The following is a 19,222-nucleotide window of genomic DNA, read 5'->3' on the forward strand; positions in this document are numbered from 1 at the left end:
TACCTTTTCATTTGGTAGCGCCACCAGAAATTAGGTAGCACCATTTTTTTCTTTGTATAGCGTGGTATTATTACATGATCTTATCATGCCCCCACATAGGGCGCCATTTATTTTTGTAGTGGTTTCCACCATTAAAGGTTTGAATAGTAAAAAACAGAGAGATGGGTCTGTGTCCGCGGCGATAGCTGATCATCACCGCGACTGACGTAATGGTGTAGTTTTCCAACCCTTTAAAAACTACACCGCGGTGATCACCAAAAACTGGAGTATATGTATGAGCCTTTACGGTTACCATCCAGCCACCACAGCCCCAGTTTACAGTTTATACGGTTTAATACTTAGAATTTGAAAAAAATCAATAAATAACGTTATACACGTCATGACTTCTCACCTCCCGCTGACGGTGATCTCGTTGACGGCGTAGTATCGGTGCAGAGGGTTGACCCCGGCCGCGGTGGTGTGGTACTGTCCACTCAGATGGACCCTGATGTGGGTGGCCCGTACCATCCTCTGCAGGGCGGGGGTGCCGTAGAAGTCATTGTAGCCCGGCCTCAGGTTGGGCTCTGGGGTCAGCAGGCTGAAGGTGATGTTACCTCCAGTGTATGGCACCTCACTGAAAACACGCACGCACGCACGCGCACACGTAGTTTAGTTTTAGTCATAGTCTCCTGAATGGTTTTCACTTAGTCTTAGGGCGCTTTCACACCCAAAGTTCGCTTAGAAGGTCCGGATCAAGGACCAAGGACCAAATATTTGCATTTTGATTTTGGTCCGTTTGGTGTTCACACTGGACTTTGTAAAGCGTACCAAATATGTAAACAAATGACACGTGGACATGTTAAGCGAACCAAATAGTGGGGGGGAAAAGAACATGAGGGGAAATCACTGTCTACAATTTTTGCAGGTGCAACCTTCAGTCACACAGAGAGAGAAGAGAACAGCAACATGACAGGCAGCAACAACTTGCTATTGCATTCATTCTTATTAATTATTTTATTAGCCAAATAAGAGCAACAGATGAACAGAGGAGCAGGTGTTTGAACAATAATGTGCTTGCTGCTGAATGCTGATGCATAAATTCACGGAGACGTATAGCCTACAACAAGGTATCCCCGATAAAAAGGACTTTTCTTCCATGTGTGCACCTTCACCCATGTTATTTCTGCGCATCAAATCGGCGCCGCGGCGGGCATTTCCATGTCATCTTATGGTTTGGTCAGTTGGTTATTGAGCTTCAAGTCAGAACAGCTCCGCTGCAGCTAATTGAGTTGACCTAGTTTTACGTCTTTTGCTATAGTGATGTAATCAATTAAACATTTGGGACCACATGTGTATAGCTTATTTAACATTGGCTTTTTCTCGATACCTGCGGCCTGCGCGACATGGATGATTTTAAATATTTCTCTGTCTCTGCGTCTCTCCCATATAAATATATGGGTCTCTCCCCCAGTCCCCTCATGTGCGTGCGCGCCCACGCGCCCACAGACACACACACACACACACACACAAAAAGGAGGGGACACGAGTTGAAAGAGAAACTCGCATGAAGACTCATGCATCGCAGATTCGCATGCGTGGCGGCGGCCGGCGCATGATTAAAATAAACAGATCTACAAGCTAACATCGTGTGTCATACCGTGCACCATTCCATGTCGATAACTTGTACATTTTGCGCATGTGAACCTCGTATGCTGCGCTGCGCCTCGACATATACTGTATGCGTCTACTATTAAAATCAGACTGTCAGCTGTCATATGATCCCCGTAAAAAAATACATGCTTTTATAACTATAATTATTAATGCAGCCTCACAACTGCCGACGCCCGACGGCTATTTTGCCTATCGTCCTGTATTTGGTCCTCTATAAAGTCCGAATGCATTCACACCAGTAACGAACCGCACCGTGGTTCGTTTGGAAGCGAACCGAGTTCGGCCTTTTTTAGCGGACCATGGTTCGTTTCTTTGATCCGCACCAGAGTTCGTATGCACGTTCACACCAACCGAACCAAAGGGGTAAGCGGACCATGGTTCGTTTTAAACGAACCAAACATGTCCGGTGTGAAAGCGCCCTTAGTCACATTTTAGTCACCTGGAATGTATTAGTGTTAGTCTAGTTTTAGTCGATTAAATGTCATAAGATTTTAGTCGACTAAATCTACATGTGATTTAGTCGACTAAAATTTATTTTTGCGGGCCTTGTTGCCGTCATAATGACTTATTTTACACGTCATAATAGCCAATCTACAAGCTAATCTACAAGCCAATCTACAAGCTCACAACGCGTCGCGCTGCGACGCGTTGTGAGCTTGTAGATCTGCTATGTTCAGCATGCAACCAAGTGTAAAATGACTTATACTGGATCTGTTGTCCACTAGTCCCTTCCTAACATTTTAGTCTATAGTTTTTATTTGTTGACGAAATTGTCAGTATATTTAGTCTTAGTTTTAGTCACCATATCATAGTTTTAATTTAGTTTCCATTTAGTTTTCTTCAGTGGAAAAGGTAGTCGACGAACATTTTTCGTCTTAGTTTTAGTCGACGAAAACAACACTGACACACACAATAATTACAAACTAGAAAGAGGCGCTTCGCAAGCACATATCTGCACCAGGCCACGTGGTCTACAGAGGGCTGTGTGTAAGACATGGGTTTCAGCTGTCCGGATCCAAGGAAGCTGCGGGCAGAAATAGTATTTCCAAGCTCACAACACGGACGTCGCGTTGCTTACAGATCGGCTATTTTTGCCGTATCCCCCCGCCCCAGGATTAGCGGGGGTTAATTTGGTTAATATCAATCATGCTGCTGATATTTTCATATTGTCAAGGTGGGTGCACTGTTTTCATATTGCTGGATAATGGATATAATATTAATTTATTGATAATAATCATAGGCCTCCTCTCAGAACAGGGGGTCCACAGAACAGGGGGTCCTCTCAGAACAGGGGGTCCACAGAACAGGGGGTCCACAGAACAGGGGGTCCTCTCAGAACAGGGGGTCCACAGAACAGGGGGTCCTCTCAGAACAGGGGGTCCACAGAAGAGGGGGTCCACAGAACAGGGGATCCACAGAACAGGGGGTCCACAGAACAGGGGGTCCTCTCAGAACAGGGGGTCCTCTCAGAACAGGGGGTCCACAGAACAGGGGGTCCTCTCAATTTCAAGGACCCCCAGTTTGACATGCATTAGACTATGGAGTATGGACCCCCATTTAATGGCATTTATATCTCTGGGACCCCCAATATTTATATTGTAACATCAATGATAATTTAACTTTAGAGTGTAGAAATGGAACCAAATGGACCCTAACCGCTTACTCAAATAAATGTTACTTGTAACAGTATGTATTTCAATGTATTTCAATATTGCAGATACAGTACAAAATGTGATACTTTTTCCACCACTGCATATTGCTAGAAGCTATTAAGACTTAATAGCTCTGCTCATCATGGGCCGACGCCACCTGGTGGTTGAATAGCTACTCCACACTCCACAATAAACCTGTGGGTGTGGCTGATAATCTGGGGGTGTGTCTGTGGGTGTGTCTAACATAGATACCCATAGGTACCCATGGATGTCATTTTGAGATCGAGGAAGAAACGGATAGGATTGTACTGTAGTACGTACGACCATTCACATTTGATGAATTGAACAAGGTGGACCCTCTTGTAAACAAGTGTAATGCTTGCCACTGCCACTCACAGTTAACTTGTCTTTGTATTGAGTTTGTGCTTGAAATGTACTGTCATTCTGCAAACTGTTAATACATATTTCAATCAATCAATCAATCAAAGGTGTGCTATATAGAGCACCGAAGTCTGAGGTCAATATCGGCAGAGGGCGCAAGTCCACGGGTTCATGTACTTTGTATTTGCATTGTAATCCCCATAGGGGGTTTTAGATCGCCTCATATAATAACTGTGTTTGAAAATGTCACCCCGGCCGTCGTTTCACTGAATATGGATATGAAGAATCAACTGACTGAGAGAAAACGCTATTGTTACTGCGGCTGAATTAGTTACATTTTTGCTAGAAACAGACGCCATCAAATATGATATACTGACGGTCGAAAACGATACAGAGACACCTCCCTGACAATTTCGCAGAGACACTTTGTTTATTTTTGGACCACAGTGCTTATATGAGACGATTTTAAGATCACCCCATGTTATTCTCCATAGAGAAATTACTTCCGTGAACCAGGCAGAACCAGGGGATGAGCGAGTGACGTCAGGACTTCGGCGACCTATCCCGACGTCACTCGCTCGTCTCCCTCGTATTCCCCTGGTTCACGGAAGTAATTTATCTATGGAGAATAACATGGGGCTCATCTTAAAATCGTTTCATATGAGCGTTGTGGTCCAAAAATAAACAAGCTGTCTCGGCGTTATTGGAGGTGTCTCTGTATCGTGCGTGCGTGCGTTGATACAGTTTAAAAAATGTTCAACAGCTGTTTAAGTTACCAATGGAATGTATTATTCCAAGGACACATTATTGTGGGGTGGGACCCCACAATAATGTGACAATGATGTAGCCCTGCCCTGCTTGTCTGGGAACCAATCCCATCGCTACCTATACTCTCCTGTGACCCCAGTGTTTAATAGACCCATCGTTTAGTCCTACTCGCTAGTCGCTACAGACAAATAAAACATAAATGTTTCAGGGGAGGTGGAATTGCTCTGCTGTGTTAAAAATAAATCAATGAACCATTATTTACCCACGAGGTTTTGTCTAGGGAGGCTGTGTGCACCAGCCCACAGACATCTCAAGCAGCTAAAACAACACCAGTTACTGGTCCTTTTTTAGATGCAGGCAAAGCTTCAGCAATACAGTCTGATGAGACAGCTGAATGGTTTTTCCTTTCATTATTTTGCTTATAATTACATGCCCAAATATTGGAACGCCAAGGGTGAAGTGGTTAAACCCTTAGGAGGCTAATTACCTTGAGATAGGGTTGTGTTTATTAATTATTATTTATGTTTTCTCCAAATCATTAAAGTATCAATCAACTAATTTGTTATCCTCAAATGATTGTAGTTGCTCCAATGTCAGCCTATGTTTACGTCATACCTGTTCTATCTGGTGCCAACACCAAGGAAAGGAGTGTGTGTGTGTGTGTGTGTGTGTGTGTGTGTGTGTAAGTTCAGTTCTCTACCTGGTACTACTCACAGATGAGCCAAAGCAACGTGGCAGTTTCCTTTATGAATCTAGTGCCACTGTGAGCATGCCAAGATATGTTTGTTTGTGTGTGCATGTGTGTGTGTGTGTGTGTGTGTGCGTGCGTGCGTGCGTGTGTGCGTGTGCGCGTGTGCGTGTGTGTGTGTGTGTGTGTGTGTGTGTGTGTGTGTGTGTGTGTGTGTGCATGTGTGTGTGTGTGGGCACACTGGCTGTGACAGGCCGTCTGCCCCACACTATCGCCATTTTATTTCATTGTGTCAACTGAATCCTCAATGCACACTAGATTCAACATACTCAAGCCTGCACACATTCTAAATATTGCACCCAATGAGCAAATGGACTGTTACCACCTTCAATACTAATGATAATAATAGTCTTTATTGTCTACACATCATATAAAAATAACGTCGTTGTAAAAAGCTTCACGCGTTTAGATATTCCATTTACAATGAGATGCGGACGGGAGCTGGTGCCACTTGGACCCGGACGTAACGTAGGACTACAAAAATAGCAGATCTACAAGCTCATAGAGCGCCACCGAGTGGCGCGCTACGAGCTTGTAGGTCTGCTATTTTTTTAAATTCGTAAAAATGCGGCATAAATCTTTGATGAATATATATTCAGAAGACTTTTTATTTATTTTGACGTCAGGCCTATACAGATTTCTGTCTGTCTCACTGGGAAAACATGGTCAGGACTTATTTGCATTACATGCGCGTACACACACACACACACACACACACACACACACACACAACCTACCGAGGGAGTTGTAAACAGTTCACAGAGTCTGGTCTGAGTAGCGGCCCGTCGTTCTCCAGTCCAAACACACTGCAGTTTCTGGCCATGTACTGCCAGTCGGACCACGCTGCCTCTGAACCGCTCCCATTGGTGGAAACACTCTGGGTCCGCCTCTGGATCCCAACAGACTCTGGCAACAGACCTCCAAACTGAACGATGACATAGAACACCTAGACCAGGGAGGGGAGGAGGGAGGAGGGGGGGGGGGGGGGGGGGAGAGAGAGAGAGAGAGAGAGAGAGAGAGAGAGAGAGAGAGAGAGAGAGAGAGAGAGAGAGGGAGAGAGAGAGAGGGAGAGGGAGAGGGAGAGGGGGAGGGGGAGGGGGAGAGGGAGAGGGAGATATACGTATATAAATCACTTCAGGAGCAATGAGGATATTAGGAAACACGCTAACGATGATCATAGCAACAATGGTCAACTATATTTGAATTATTGTTGGGTTAGGACAGGAATCCCCATGGGGGATTTTATACCTTTCAATCTGGGAACCCCTTTTGGGGTAGTTGTTGCTATACTGTATATACAGTATAGCTACGTACTACTGTACATTTTTGTAAACGTTTCTCAGCAAACTCAGGATTTAGAAGGCATTTTTAGAATCGGCCTCAGGTCTAAATTGGCTAATGAAGTGCCATATAATGGTGAGTTAGTCATGATGTTTGAACTATCGGTGAGTAATTGATTAAAACACTATAGTCAGGCTCTCTCACACAAAAAAGACACTAAGCACTTAGCACATACTGTACCAGTGGTGTGTGTGTGTGTGTGTGTGTGTGTGTGTGTGTGTGTGTGTGTGTGTGTGTGTGTGTGTGTGTGTGTGTTATCTGCTTTGCTGCAGTGTGGGCTGGGACACCGAGGCACACAGCAGGGAGCGAACTAAGCTACCAGTACCTCACGTGCACACAACAGACACACACACACTTCAGACAGGATGCTGAAGTGTTTTATCTGGAGACCAAGTCAGGAGAGCTGCGTGCGCACGCACACAGACACACACACACACACACACGCACACACACACTCACACAAAACACTTCAGAGAGAAGAGGGATGAGTCTTTGAGAGCACAAATATGGCCAACCCCCAAATGTATCCCTCTCTTTCTTTCCCGTCCCATGCAACTCTCCATCATGCAATGCTTTGTACTTGGGATGAAACTACAGTACAGTACTGCACGCGCAGTACAGTACAGCGCGTGCACACACACACACACACACACACACACACACACACACACACACACACACACACACACAGTCAAACACACACACACACACACACACACACACACACACACACACACACACACACACACACACACAGTGTATAGTGGTCTCTAGACCTGTTCAATGATCATGTTCTGATTGTGTGTCATGGTCATTTCAGACTGAACACCTCGAGAACATGGGGATGTGCCACCATGAGATCTTATCATATGCGTACCCAGCATTTCTTTGCGCTGGACGAAGGGATTGCTGAGAACCAAGATTTCTATTAATCTAGAGGGGTGATAACATAGTCGACCATGAATTCTTACGATATCGTCGACTAAAACTCGACTAAAACTCTCATGACTAAAACTAAATAAAAAATGTTCCGGAGGGAGGTACAGTATACATGTAGGCCTATTATTGTGCACATTTTGTTATGCCATGGATTGAATACATAGGACCACAATGGAAACAATAATTCCCCAGGACTTTTTTGTGTTACCCTTTTAGCCTTACTGTATCACATACATTTCTGGCTAATAAAGTAATCAATCAATCAATCAATCAATCAATCAGTGTGTCGGTTTGTGTGTGTGTGCATGGGCGTGTGTGCTATTAGATCACAATTGTTTTGTCTACAAAGAGTTGGGGGGGTGGGGGAGTGGGTGGGAAAGGATGAGCAAGCTAACTGTATCTGTACATGTTTGTAACGTCAATAATTGTGTATTGTGTCTATTGTGTAATTGCACTGTATTGTATGTAGTGTTTTACCTGTGTATAGGACCCTGTCACGGGGCAACCCGTGCCCTATATACTGTACACACTACGAGGGAAGTGAGGTTTGGGAGTATAGTACTACTATAGGGCAGGCAAAGCGTTTAACAGCCGTGAGACAGAGCTGCCAGGGCCCTTAGTTAAGGCATAGCCTTTAGTTCAGTCACTGTATGGTTTGTTGTCCTTAGTTTTAAGGTTTAAGTTTCCATTGGTTTTGTAAATCAATTTTTCCAAGTCTTATTTATTGAAAAGGCCTTCATTTTTGACAGAAATAGAGAACCCAAAAGCGGTAATCCTGAACTGGTTCGTTTTTGGAGCCTAGGCCACTCGGCCAACTCTACAGACCTCCTCTAAAATGAGATGCTCCATCTCAAGGGGCTATCCTCTTAATAAAGATCTTACCAATGTGTCACCTGGTATTGTCCGTTAGCCAGGTCCACGGTAGCAGTACATGTGTGTGTGTGTGTGTGTGTGTGTGTGTGTGTGTGTGCTATCAGATGTGTCACCTGGTATTGTCCGTTAGCCAGGTCCACGGTAACAGTGAGGGTCTCCTCCATGGGGGGTTTAGACAGCCAGATGGTTCCCATGTCCTGGTCATTGATGTAGCTCAGAGGATGAGCATTGAGGTCCAGCCTCAACACCCTGTTGTTGGTCGTGTCCTGGACCGCGTTGGGGATGCAGTACCTGTTGAAATAAAACACCAAGAAATATCTGATAAAAATCAACACATAATAGGATGACATCCGTACCTCTGTCATTATACGTGATGTCTTTCATCCGGTAATCCGGTAAAGTTGTTTAAGGTAAACGGAATGTTTCTACATGTGTATGAAAAATAAATCGCACTTTCTTTATGTCGAACATAAAATTCTGGTTGTCCAAGTCTGATTTTTTGTTTTCTTGTTTCCTGATTTATTTATTTTTTAGTTAAACTCATTTTCAGTGTCGTCAAGTAATACAATGTCATATAGATCAGGAAAAGGAAAACAAAAGGTATACATGTGAATTACATACGTAGGTTACAAATAGAAGCTAAGACAAATTTCAAAACAATCTAAAAACAGTTATTTACATATTGTGGGGATCTGTATGCTCACCAGGGTTTTAAAACGACTCAAGGGTACTAATGTGGTCAATTTTAATGTCGTTTGCAGGTTATTCCATGTATTAAGGCCACAGAAGCTAAAGGCAGATCTACCAAGTTCAGAGTTAACTTTTGGTATACCTTGAATTTGGGGAAATGACTTGATCGGGTGTGGTATAGTATAGGGCTCAGAGTCCCACTTCAGAAATGACAAGATGCATTTAGGACAATCTCCAAGCATGGCTTCATACATGACAGTAACATAGCATGGCTTCATACATGACAGTAACATAGCATGGCTTCATACATGACAGTAACATAGCATGGCTTCATACATGACAGTAACATAGCATGGCTTCATACATGACAGTAACATAGCATGGCTTCATACATGACAGTAACATAGCATGGCTTCATACATGACAGTAACATAGCATGGCTTCATACATGACAGTAACATAGCATGGCTTCATACATGACAGTAACATAGCATGGCTTCATACATGACAGTAACATAGCATGGACAATTGGACATGCCACGATGTGATCGTGACACCATACCTCTCCACTAGCGGGTGCACTCTGGGGTGACTGGCAGGACAGCGGCACTCAGACTGGGCGTGCAGCGAGGGCAGGACCCCCGAATACGCCTCCACTACCTCCCTGTCGAATAGAGGAATGGACCAACACAGAGTTAATACGCCTCCACTACCTCCCTGTCGAATAGAGGAATGGACCAACACAGAGTTAATACGCCTCCACTACCTCCCTGTCGATTAGAGGAATGGACCAACACAGAGTTAATACGCCTCCACTACCTCCCTGTCGATTAGAGGAATGGACCAACACAGAGTTAATACGCCTCCACTACCTCCCTGTCGAAAAGAGGAATGGACCAACACAGAGTTAATACGCCTCCACTACCTCCCTGTCGAAAAGAGGAATGGACCAACACAGAATGAATACGTCCTCCACTACCTCCCTGTCGAATAGAGGAATGGACCAACACAGAATGAATACGTCCTCCACTACCTCCCTGTTAGAACAGCAGCCAGTCCAATAGAGGAATGGACCAACACAGAGTTAATACGTCCTCCACTACCTCCCTGTTAGAACAGCAGCCAGTCCAATAGAGGAATGGACCAACACAGAATTAATACGTCCTCCACTACCTCCCTGTTAGAACAGCAGCCAGTCCAATAGAGGAATGGACCAACACAGAGTTAATACGTCCTCCACTACCTCCCTGTTAGAACAGCAGCCAGTCCAATAGAGGAATGGACCAACACAGAGTTAATACGTCCTCCACTACCTCCAGAATGAACATGCCTTAAATCAATAAATAAACTCGTTTTTTTTTTAAATGTGATTTTCTTTTTTTTTCATATTAATACAGTTTGAATGTTGAAGAAGGTTTTCATTCAAACAGATTGTTCATTTGGGCAAATGAAATGTATACATTTATACGTCAAAGTGGGCTTGTTTTTTAACAAGTTTCTGGAGGCAGAAGAGCGCAGTTCCGAGATTTGCATGTTGGTTACGATTGGTCTGGAATCTCTTTGTCCTCAGGTTTCACGCTCTGATCACCGCCCATTAGCGTGCTTGTGTTTGTAAACACAGAAGTATTCTGGGCATTTGGGTTAGACTTTACAGAAAATAAACAAAACCACGTATAGCTACTCGCTGAAATACACTTCCCAGCTTGGAGTCTTTCACCAACAAACAACAGGCTAGAAGCTAGCTAGCCTTGTTAGCTAGCCGTCTATGTTGTGTGTTAAAGAGCAAAGAGATCACACGTCTTTTCTTTTAATCACAACTCGCTCATTTCTTGCTCATTTAAAAAAAGGTTATATACTATGTAAACTATGAAATGCAGGCTTTCATTTGGTATATAGAACGTTTGTGTAGGCCGTCTCTAAGAAACGGTATCAATTGAAAAGTAAATGTCGGAAAATTGCTTAATTTTTTTCCTCGCGCACCCAGCAAAGAGCTACGTCTTTTCAAATACGGCCGTTAGTACTGTTAATTCAACATCCGGTGAGGGGAGGATACGGATCGTGTATGTATTGTGTATATAAATCAGGGCATACAGTGGGTGGGCTTTAGACCGGATGTAAGCCTTGCACACTAAATAGACACCCGATGTAGTATGAATCCACCCATCGAATGCACAGGAATTACTATAAATGAAACCAGGCATTGTGACTGCATGTGGACAGATCTGTTTATTAAAATAGCAAATCTACAAGCGCACAACATCATAGCCTGATGCGTCGATTTTATTTATTTAAAATACTGGGTCAATTGTCTGACTTTGATTGCTTAAAGTAGACCTGCATAAAATGGTGTACTGCAGCTATTTACAACCAGGTAGTGTATAAGTTAAATTGAACACTTAACTTAATATTTAATACTTGAATACTTATACTTAGTATTTAATACTTAGTACTTTCAAAAGGGTTTATTGGGGCACCTTACAAATTGCATTGTTTGTTCTACTGGCTTAAACATGTCAGTGTTTCTAGTGTTGCACTGTTGACAGCTAAAACGTCCTATTGTCTCTTGTCCCTCCCATTGTCACACCCACTTCTGTCCAGCTCTAAGGTGATAAAATGTTGTGAATATTGAAAAGGGCTTTTCTCAGCTTTGGGTGAAAGGCCCCAGTCATTTTAAAATGGTTATATCTCCTTCAATTATTGTCCAATTGCATTGAATGATACATCATATGAAAGCTTACATTCTGTACTTTAATAATCTGTAAAAATCTGAAAAATGGAAAAGGCGACATGAGGCATGTTTTGTTGGCACTGGTCACATATGTTCATGTATATATATTATATATACACGCATGTTTGTCAGCAAACACGCCAAACAATTTAAAACTCACAAACTTTCACAGGAACCAATAAATGAAATAAGACCTAATGTGAGGTCTCTCTCTCTCCCCCCCCTCCACATACTGTATGCAGTACATCACCGGTGAACAAAACACTAATTGCCTGCTATCGGATTCTTGAGAAAATCCTCTCGCAGCCGTATGGATCCTGAGACGCAATGATTAGCCTTCCCCCTCCCCTCCCCTCCCCTCCCCTCTATCACTAGGCTTCATCCCTCCTTCATTTGTTCCTGCCACCCATCCCCTGCAATCCATACACACTATCTCTCCATCCTCACATCGCCTGCCCTGCGCTAGCTTTCACTGTGTCTGTCGCTACACATCATCACCTCTCTTTTCTCCGGCGCTTGATCCCCTCTATTCTTCACTCCCCACCTCCCGCTGCTCTCTTTCTACTGCACCGAACCCTCCCCGTCGACTCACCTGTTAGTCAAAGTGTCTGGATACAATCTAAAGTCCTGCATCCGTCCGATGAACTGATTAGACCCTGGGGAAGACAAGAAAGGAGGGTGTATAGAGGGTGTATTAATGCTTTGGTATGGAATACAGTCTTAACCCATTTTGGGGGACGGGAACCCCTCTTGGTGTTTTAAGCATTATGTTATAATGTAGCTGTTGAAAAATAGCAGATCTACAAGCTACATAGCGCGCCACCAAGTGGCGCGCTATGAGCTTGTAGGTCTTGCTATTTTTGAAAAGCCGTGAAAATGTGGCGCAAACCTCGTTATATTCTATTTTAACTCAAATATCTGCTTCTGGGGGTGCCCCTGGAACAACATATTTTGAGATGGGGGCCAATTACATATAATTTTTGGAGTCCTTGGCATGAAATATTGAGTGGTATAGGCCTAGAAACATAGGTATTTCAGAAAACTGACGTCAGGCCTAAATGGGTTAAAAGAGCTGTGCATTATCTTTATGCACGGTGATGTCACGCAAATCAGAGATGAACAGCTTCTCACTGCAGAGTTAAAACAGAACCTGGGTCAGATCTTACTTATATATACTGGCTTCCACTAGAGGGCCAATGATCCTTACTCATTCAGTCCCCGATTCAAACGCCCTTTGAATCGACTGTTTCACTTGGCCATCGGTGGAAGGGACCGAGTATGTTTATCTCTCGAGTCAAGTTTATTTGTATGGCCCGTATTCACAGTTAGGAGGCTCAAATGGTGTCACATTAAAAATATGAGTTTATTATTTTTGACCGGCGGCGACCCGGCGAAAAGACTTGCCAAGTCTTGCGACCGCACTCCGATACAACACACCGATGTACCAGCTTACACACACACACACACACACACACACACACACACACACGTGCACACACTGAACAAACACGTGCAATCGTGTTATCACTTAGCATGATTACTATTATTACTTAGCATTATTACTGCTGTAATAGGCGAAATATAACAGTGAAAGCAACTATATTAGTTAAAGGACTATGGCTTTATGTGTACATTTTCCTTTGATAAGAGTAGTAACACTAGGCCCGTGCATCTGACATAACAATCCGAATGCAGCTCCAACAATAAACTCCTGCTGGTATCTGCATCGTTTGTATAAATGGCTGTGTGGCCGAATGGTTTGTGCCAGTGTGATGTTATAGGCAACATGCAGGAATAAAACACAGACTGCTATAGTCCACGCTGATGTTATGTAAACAAAATGCACACATTGCAACATCAACCATCCTTTTTCTTCACCAAAAGGCAGGCCGTGTGAACATACCCTAACTCTGTGCAAAGAGCCATGTATTGAATCCTGTCCCAGATGCAGGATTGTACTGGGTTACTTGGCCAACGAAGACAGATTCCTGTAGACAAGCCCCTTCCAATACACACATGCAAACACGAGTGCTGGAAGCCCACATAAGAGACTATCAAACACTCACAGACCGTGATGTTGGCTCAGACGAGCCTTTGTCCAACAAACTTCTCTCCAGTTTGACAACAACTCTTTGGAGGATGATAACGGACTGACAGAAGCCCTGCCATGAGAGTGTGTGTGTGTGTGTGTGTGTGTGTGTGTGTGTGTGTGTGTGTGTGTGCATGCGTGCATGCGTGCGTGCTTTAGTGTGAATCTTGATACTAACAGAGGCTTTGCCATGTCTACTCCGGTGTGTGTGTGTGTGTGTGCGTGCGTGCGTGCGTGCGTGCGTGCGTGTGTGTGTGTGTGCGCAGCGCGCGCAGCCTAAGGCCTTGGCTCATGGTTTCTTCAGCGTGTGGAAATAGGATTATACATTTCTGTGAAAACCACTCTGTCTATTGTTACTGGGATGATGCAAGGTATAAGCTTCAAGTCCCTCCTCTGAGCATGCAGGTCTCTCTCTCTCCCCCTCTCTCTCTCTCCCCCTCTCTCTCTCTCTCATTCATAAAAGGCAATTAAAACCATCTCTTAGCACATTCCATCACCACTCACAACATCTCCTGTTGTCTTTGTCTGGTTACTTTCAATGTCTGTCTGTCTGGGGTGGATGCTCGCCCACTGAATGGTCCGAGAACGAGTCAGATTTTAAATTGTTAAGTCAGACTCTTCCGAAGCTGGCATGAATGACTGAAGAATGTATTGGCTGTATATCGTATACACAGTACTCTCCGAGTATGAATGTAAGCGATGGGATTCCTCTCATTTTTATTATAATTTGGTATATTCTCTGGGTTACCGATGGATACATTTACACGGAGGATTCTACTGTACTGAACGGTTTGACACGGACGTTGATGATGTGCTTTGTTTTAGTTACAGGACGTTTTTCTTCCGGGGTTGAGCCGGTTCAGTTCTTTCTTCCCACCTCATTTGGAGACAGTTCAGAGTGTTTCCACAGAACATAAGTTGGTTCAGAACCTATAAAACTTGGTTCGGAAACTGGAACCCAAAGATATTCGTTTTTTCTTGTCCTGAACTGGGAATCAAAGGGGGCGTGTCACAATTCTACAGTTTGGAAGATGCAGATGCATTCTAAGCAACGGCAAAAGCAAGCGAAAGATTGTCATTAAAACAAAGAAAAGAAGAGAGAAACTGTAAGGATCAGGTTTTTTGGGACCGATACCAATCACCGATTGTTTTTCTCATGATCGTCCGATACCGATACTGATCTTGTGAAAATTATTATCTGTCAAAACTGTGTGTTCCTGTGTGTGGTTGGAGGAAGGGTTTAGGCCTGTCACAAAATGCAAAATGATATCATGCTCTATATCTGATTTACATTTATATTATACCACTTAAATGATGTAAAAGATCAGTTTCTCCAGATAAGGTCAATTTTGCCGATCACAGATAGGGTAAATGCCGATCACCGATCAGAGTGAATATCGGTCGATGTGGACAAAGTTCTTCTGGTGGAAAAGAAGGGGCCACAGACAGATGACACTGCATGGCCACCTTGGGACTGCATCCAATAACTAAAAACATAATATGAAGCCAACTAGGTCAATGACAGGAGAATAATGCAGGAGCATGACAGGAGAAACAGAGGTGATTTTTTTGGAGATATGGGGGAGATATTAATAATATATGACAACAGGCTGCTTGGGCAATTATTATTGGTTTGACGTATCCAAGACTTTGGTCGCTTTCAACAGCACAAGCAGAGGAACAAACTCCTTCTCAACTGAGGGAATTCAGAAAGGAGAATCGCAAAAGCTTTAGCAGCTCCCATGGTGATAACAGCAGGTCATTAATCAATACATCTGATCAGCATTCACGTGATCAATCCGCTGATCAGAATTCCAGACACAGCCTCATGGGTTAAAACCCCACCATGCCAATGCACGCACGCACGCGCACACACACACACACACACACACACACACACACACACACACACACACACACACACAGTCACACACACACACACACACACACACACAGTCACACACACACACAGTCACACACACACACACACACACACACACACACACACACACACACACACACACACACACACACACTCCCCCTGAGCCAATCAGTTGTATTGATCACCTCCTCTGATGTGATCTCCAACTGATCAGACGCTACCTGCCGTGAACTGGGGATCAATGGCTGATAAACGACAAGAAAAACACTCGTTTATCACTGTGGAGATGAACGGATATCATTTTTCTCTCAATTTCTCTCCTATTGACTCAGAGACAGCTCCCAGGCAGTATACCAATCAATCACTAGATATGTAGTTGAGAGAAATGGAGGCTGCAGGGACTGCTCATTGATATCAATACCGAGATACAACCGTGTGATAAGTACACAACACACACACGTTCATCTATTTACAATAAGATGTGTCACTGGGGTGTGTGTGTGTGTGTGTGTGTGTGTGTGTGTGTGTGTGTGTGTGTGTGTGCGTGTGTCACAATTGAACCACGTGGTTCAATTGTGGGGGAACACATTCAGCAGATCTACAGCCTCACACGGTGTGAGCTTGGAGATCAGTGATTTTTTTCAGCTGAGAGATTTGGTATAGACGACAATGAGCAGGGCCAAGGATAGACCCCTGGGGGACCCCGGTCACCAGTGGTCAATGAAGTACATGTTGGTGTTAGCATCATGTTATATGCTTTAGCTATTGAAAAATAGCAGATCTACAAGCTCATAGCGCGTCACAAGCTTGTAGGTCTGCTTTTTTAGAAAAATCAAAGAACGACTGACATAGAAACATAGCTTTTTCAGAAAACTGTCAGGATGTAGAAGACATTTTTAGAACCTGATCTCAGGTCTAAATGGGTTAAGTGGATAGAAATGGACTCTATAACCTGGACAAACGCATCGTGACACATCACGTGGCGCTGCATGCATTCACCCTACACAACATTGTTATCCATTGAGAACATGGAAGACTGCAGAGCATTAGAATCGGTGCACTGCCACTCACAGAGTGAAATGGGACAACATTCCAGAATCTGTAGAAGCTGGCAGGGATGATGAAAGTGTTCTCTCCCAGCTGACATCCTGAATAAAATGAATTGATATATTTCAAAATGTGACAAAAGGTGATGTGTTCTTTTTGATTTCTGACCAGACACTGGCCGGCAAGGGGCCTGAGTGGTCTTACAGGGGGGAGGGAGGCATTGCTGTGGCTCCATGTGTCCCTTAACCCTTAGAAGAGCAATCACGGGAAAACCCGTGAAGTAATAGCGTTCCGTAAATGGGCAATCACTGGAAAACCCGTGATTCTGTTTCTTGATTAATATCGATATATTAATAACCTCCGCATCGCTGTGTGAAGTCCCTTTGTTGAAATTCCAACTGCAATACCCAGAAATCCCGTGTCACGTAACACGCGCGCACATCTTGGCTATAAAACGTGCCCGCCCCCTGGGGATCTGCATGCCTGGCCTGCATGGGGAGCAAGCCAGCTGCTTGCGGGCTTTCTGAGTTCGCTCTTCCCGGCCTGGCTCGAGCGATGACACCGTACTACGATCTGGACGGGTGACCAGATTTTTCTATGGTAAGAATCTTATTGTCTGAAACATTATATGCTATATCTATTCAGTGTGTATTATAGTTTCTAATCGCTGTTTGCCGCGCCGCTGGGGTAAGGCAGGCCGCTGAGCTAATGTGTTTTTTTTTCTTTGCCGAGCCTCTGGAGCGTAGCTAGCGTTACAGGCTGCGGCCTGCGCTCCAGAAGCTCTGCAAAGTTAAAAAAACAAACACTGCACAAATGGTTACATACATACGTGATACTAATTATACAATCATCCATTTGTAGCGACGACTCGGCACAATAAAATCATTTGATCGCTAGCAGTCATCGGAGAATATATAAGGGTCGGTATTAGCCCAAACCGACCATGTAGCTGCTAATTAGTTAGCATTACTATTAGCTATTTGTAGCATCGGCCCACGGCAGCACAATAAATGTATTTGATCGCCGGGTAAAAAACACCATGTAATGGACATATATAGTAGCGAGCACTGACTACAGCTAAATGTGTCTTTATTTGTATATACATCAGGCGAGCCGCGAGGACGAGGACGACCGAGGACCATGATGATGATGATGATGCTGATGATGACGATGAAGAAGAAAAAGACTTCTCCGACACTGAACCAGATACATTAATTCATTTCAGGGGGCAGTTGTGTTTTCTATTTAGCCTACACAGTACACACCGTCAAGAACTGGACTGCAGTGGTTTGGGGACACTGGGGGAGGCGTAACTGTTTTGTATGTAGAATGAATAGTTTATTTCGATCTTTTGAGAGGGAGACATTACACAAAAACAGTTTACTTTTTCTTTTGTGATCGAAAAGGCATAGGCAGAAGCTTAAAGCTTATTAGTGCCTATCCTTATCTCAACGTATTCCAAAATACTGTTGAAGATATGCATAACAATCAACATATAAACAAAACAAACAAATGACATTTATAGAAGAATAGAAAATTAAACAAACAAAAAACAACAGACAACGAGAAAAAACAAAACAAGGAGTGGAAAAAAGACAAACAGACAACGCTACAATGTTATACCTTAGTCCAACACTATACATGGCATAAACAAGGCTCAGCTCCCCGCTCATTCCAGGTTATATCTATGCAATAATTCCTGTTTGAGCCTCTTTTTAAATTGTTTTAGGCTGTAGGCCTATTTATTTTCTGTAATATATGTATTATAATTTTATTATGTTGGTAGTCAGAATAAATAAAAATGCACTATTTCAATCCGAGATACATGTCATTTTTTTACACTATTCTGAGGTTTATGTTCTGACTAAGCGAGTTTCAACTGTGATTTACTCTGTAACGGTAGATGGTAAGAACCCAAATTTTTTTTTATATAATACAGTAAACATTCAAGTCTACATTTCTATACATATCATAGGCACCAAGTCCGGAAAACTATGTCATTGGATGTGTTTTTATCAAAACTGTGTTTCTTCATAACAGGTTTTTGAGATACATGAATGAATAGACTAGGGTACTGGTAAGACTATGTAAACATATTATATATCGAAATCTTCGTTAAAATGTCAAGTTTCATGAAAGAATAACAGTGAGTTTCTATCTTGTTCCAGTAGGGGGCAGTAGGCGGTTTTATTTGGGTTGGTCAGTTTGGTAATGACTGACCATGCTATTTATAGATGGCAAAATATCTACAGTGGTACATGTGGGAAACTTTTTATTTTTTTATTATTGAACTAGACAAATCACCCTTTAAAATGAGATATGTCATAGGTATGGGCTCCCTGTAGAAAAAAAGTTGTTACCAAAATAAACCTTAAAATGATTGTATCTTTTTTCCATGTGCTAAAAAGCACTTTTGAAAAAAGCGCATTTTTTT

The 19,222-nt window shown here is 43.3% G+C and overlaps 1 protein-coding gene across 1 annotated transcript in view; it reads right to left on the reverse strand.

The window, feature by feature from the left end:
- Window positions 1–19,222, reverse strand: part of ush2a (Usher syndrome 2A (autosomal recessive, mild)) — a gene marked incomplete at both ends in the record, with an annotated part of 385,038 nt that overhangs the window by 329,821 nt on the left and 35,995 nt on the right. The window contains 5 exon segments of the mRNA XM_083759320.1: window positions 392–613; window positions 5,937–6,145; window positions 8,466–8,643; window positions 9,605–9,706; window positions 12,363–12,426. Of these exon segments, the coding sequence (XP_083615446.1) occupies window positions 392–613; window positions 5,937–6,145; window positions 8,466–8,643; window positions 9,605–9,706; window positions 12,363–12,426 (775 nt within the window).

The sequence above is a fragment of the Protomyctophum parallelum genome (genome assembly GCF_964188405.1).
Source record: "Protomyctophum parallelum genome assembly, chromosome: 2".
NCBI classification, from domain to species: domain Eukaryota; kingdom Metazoa; phylum Chordata; class Actinopteri; order Myctophiformes; family Myctophidae; genus Protomyctophum; species Protomyctophum parallelum.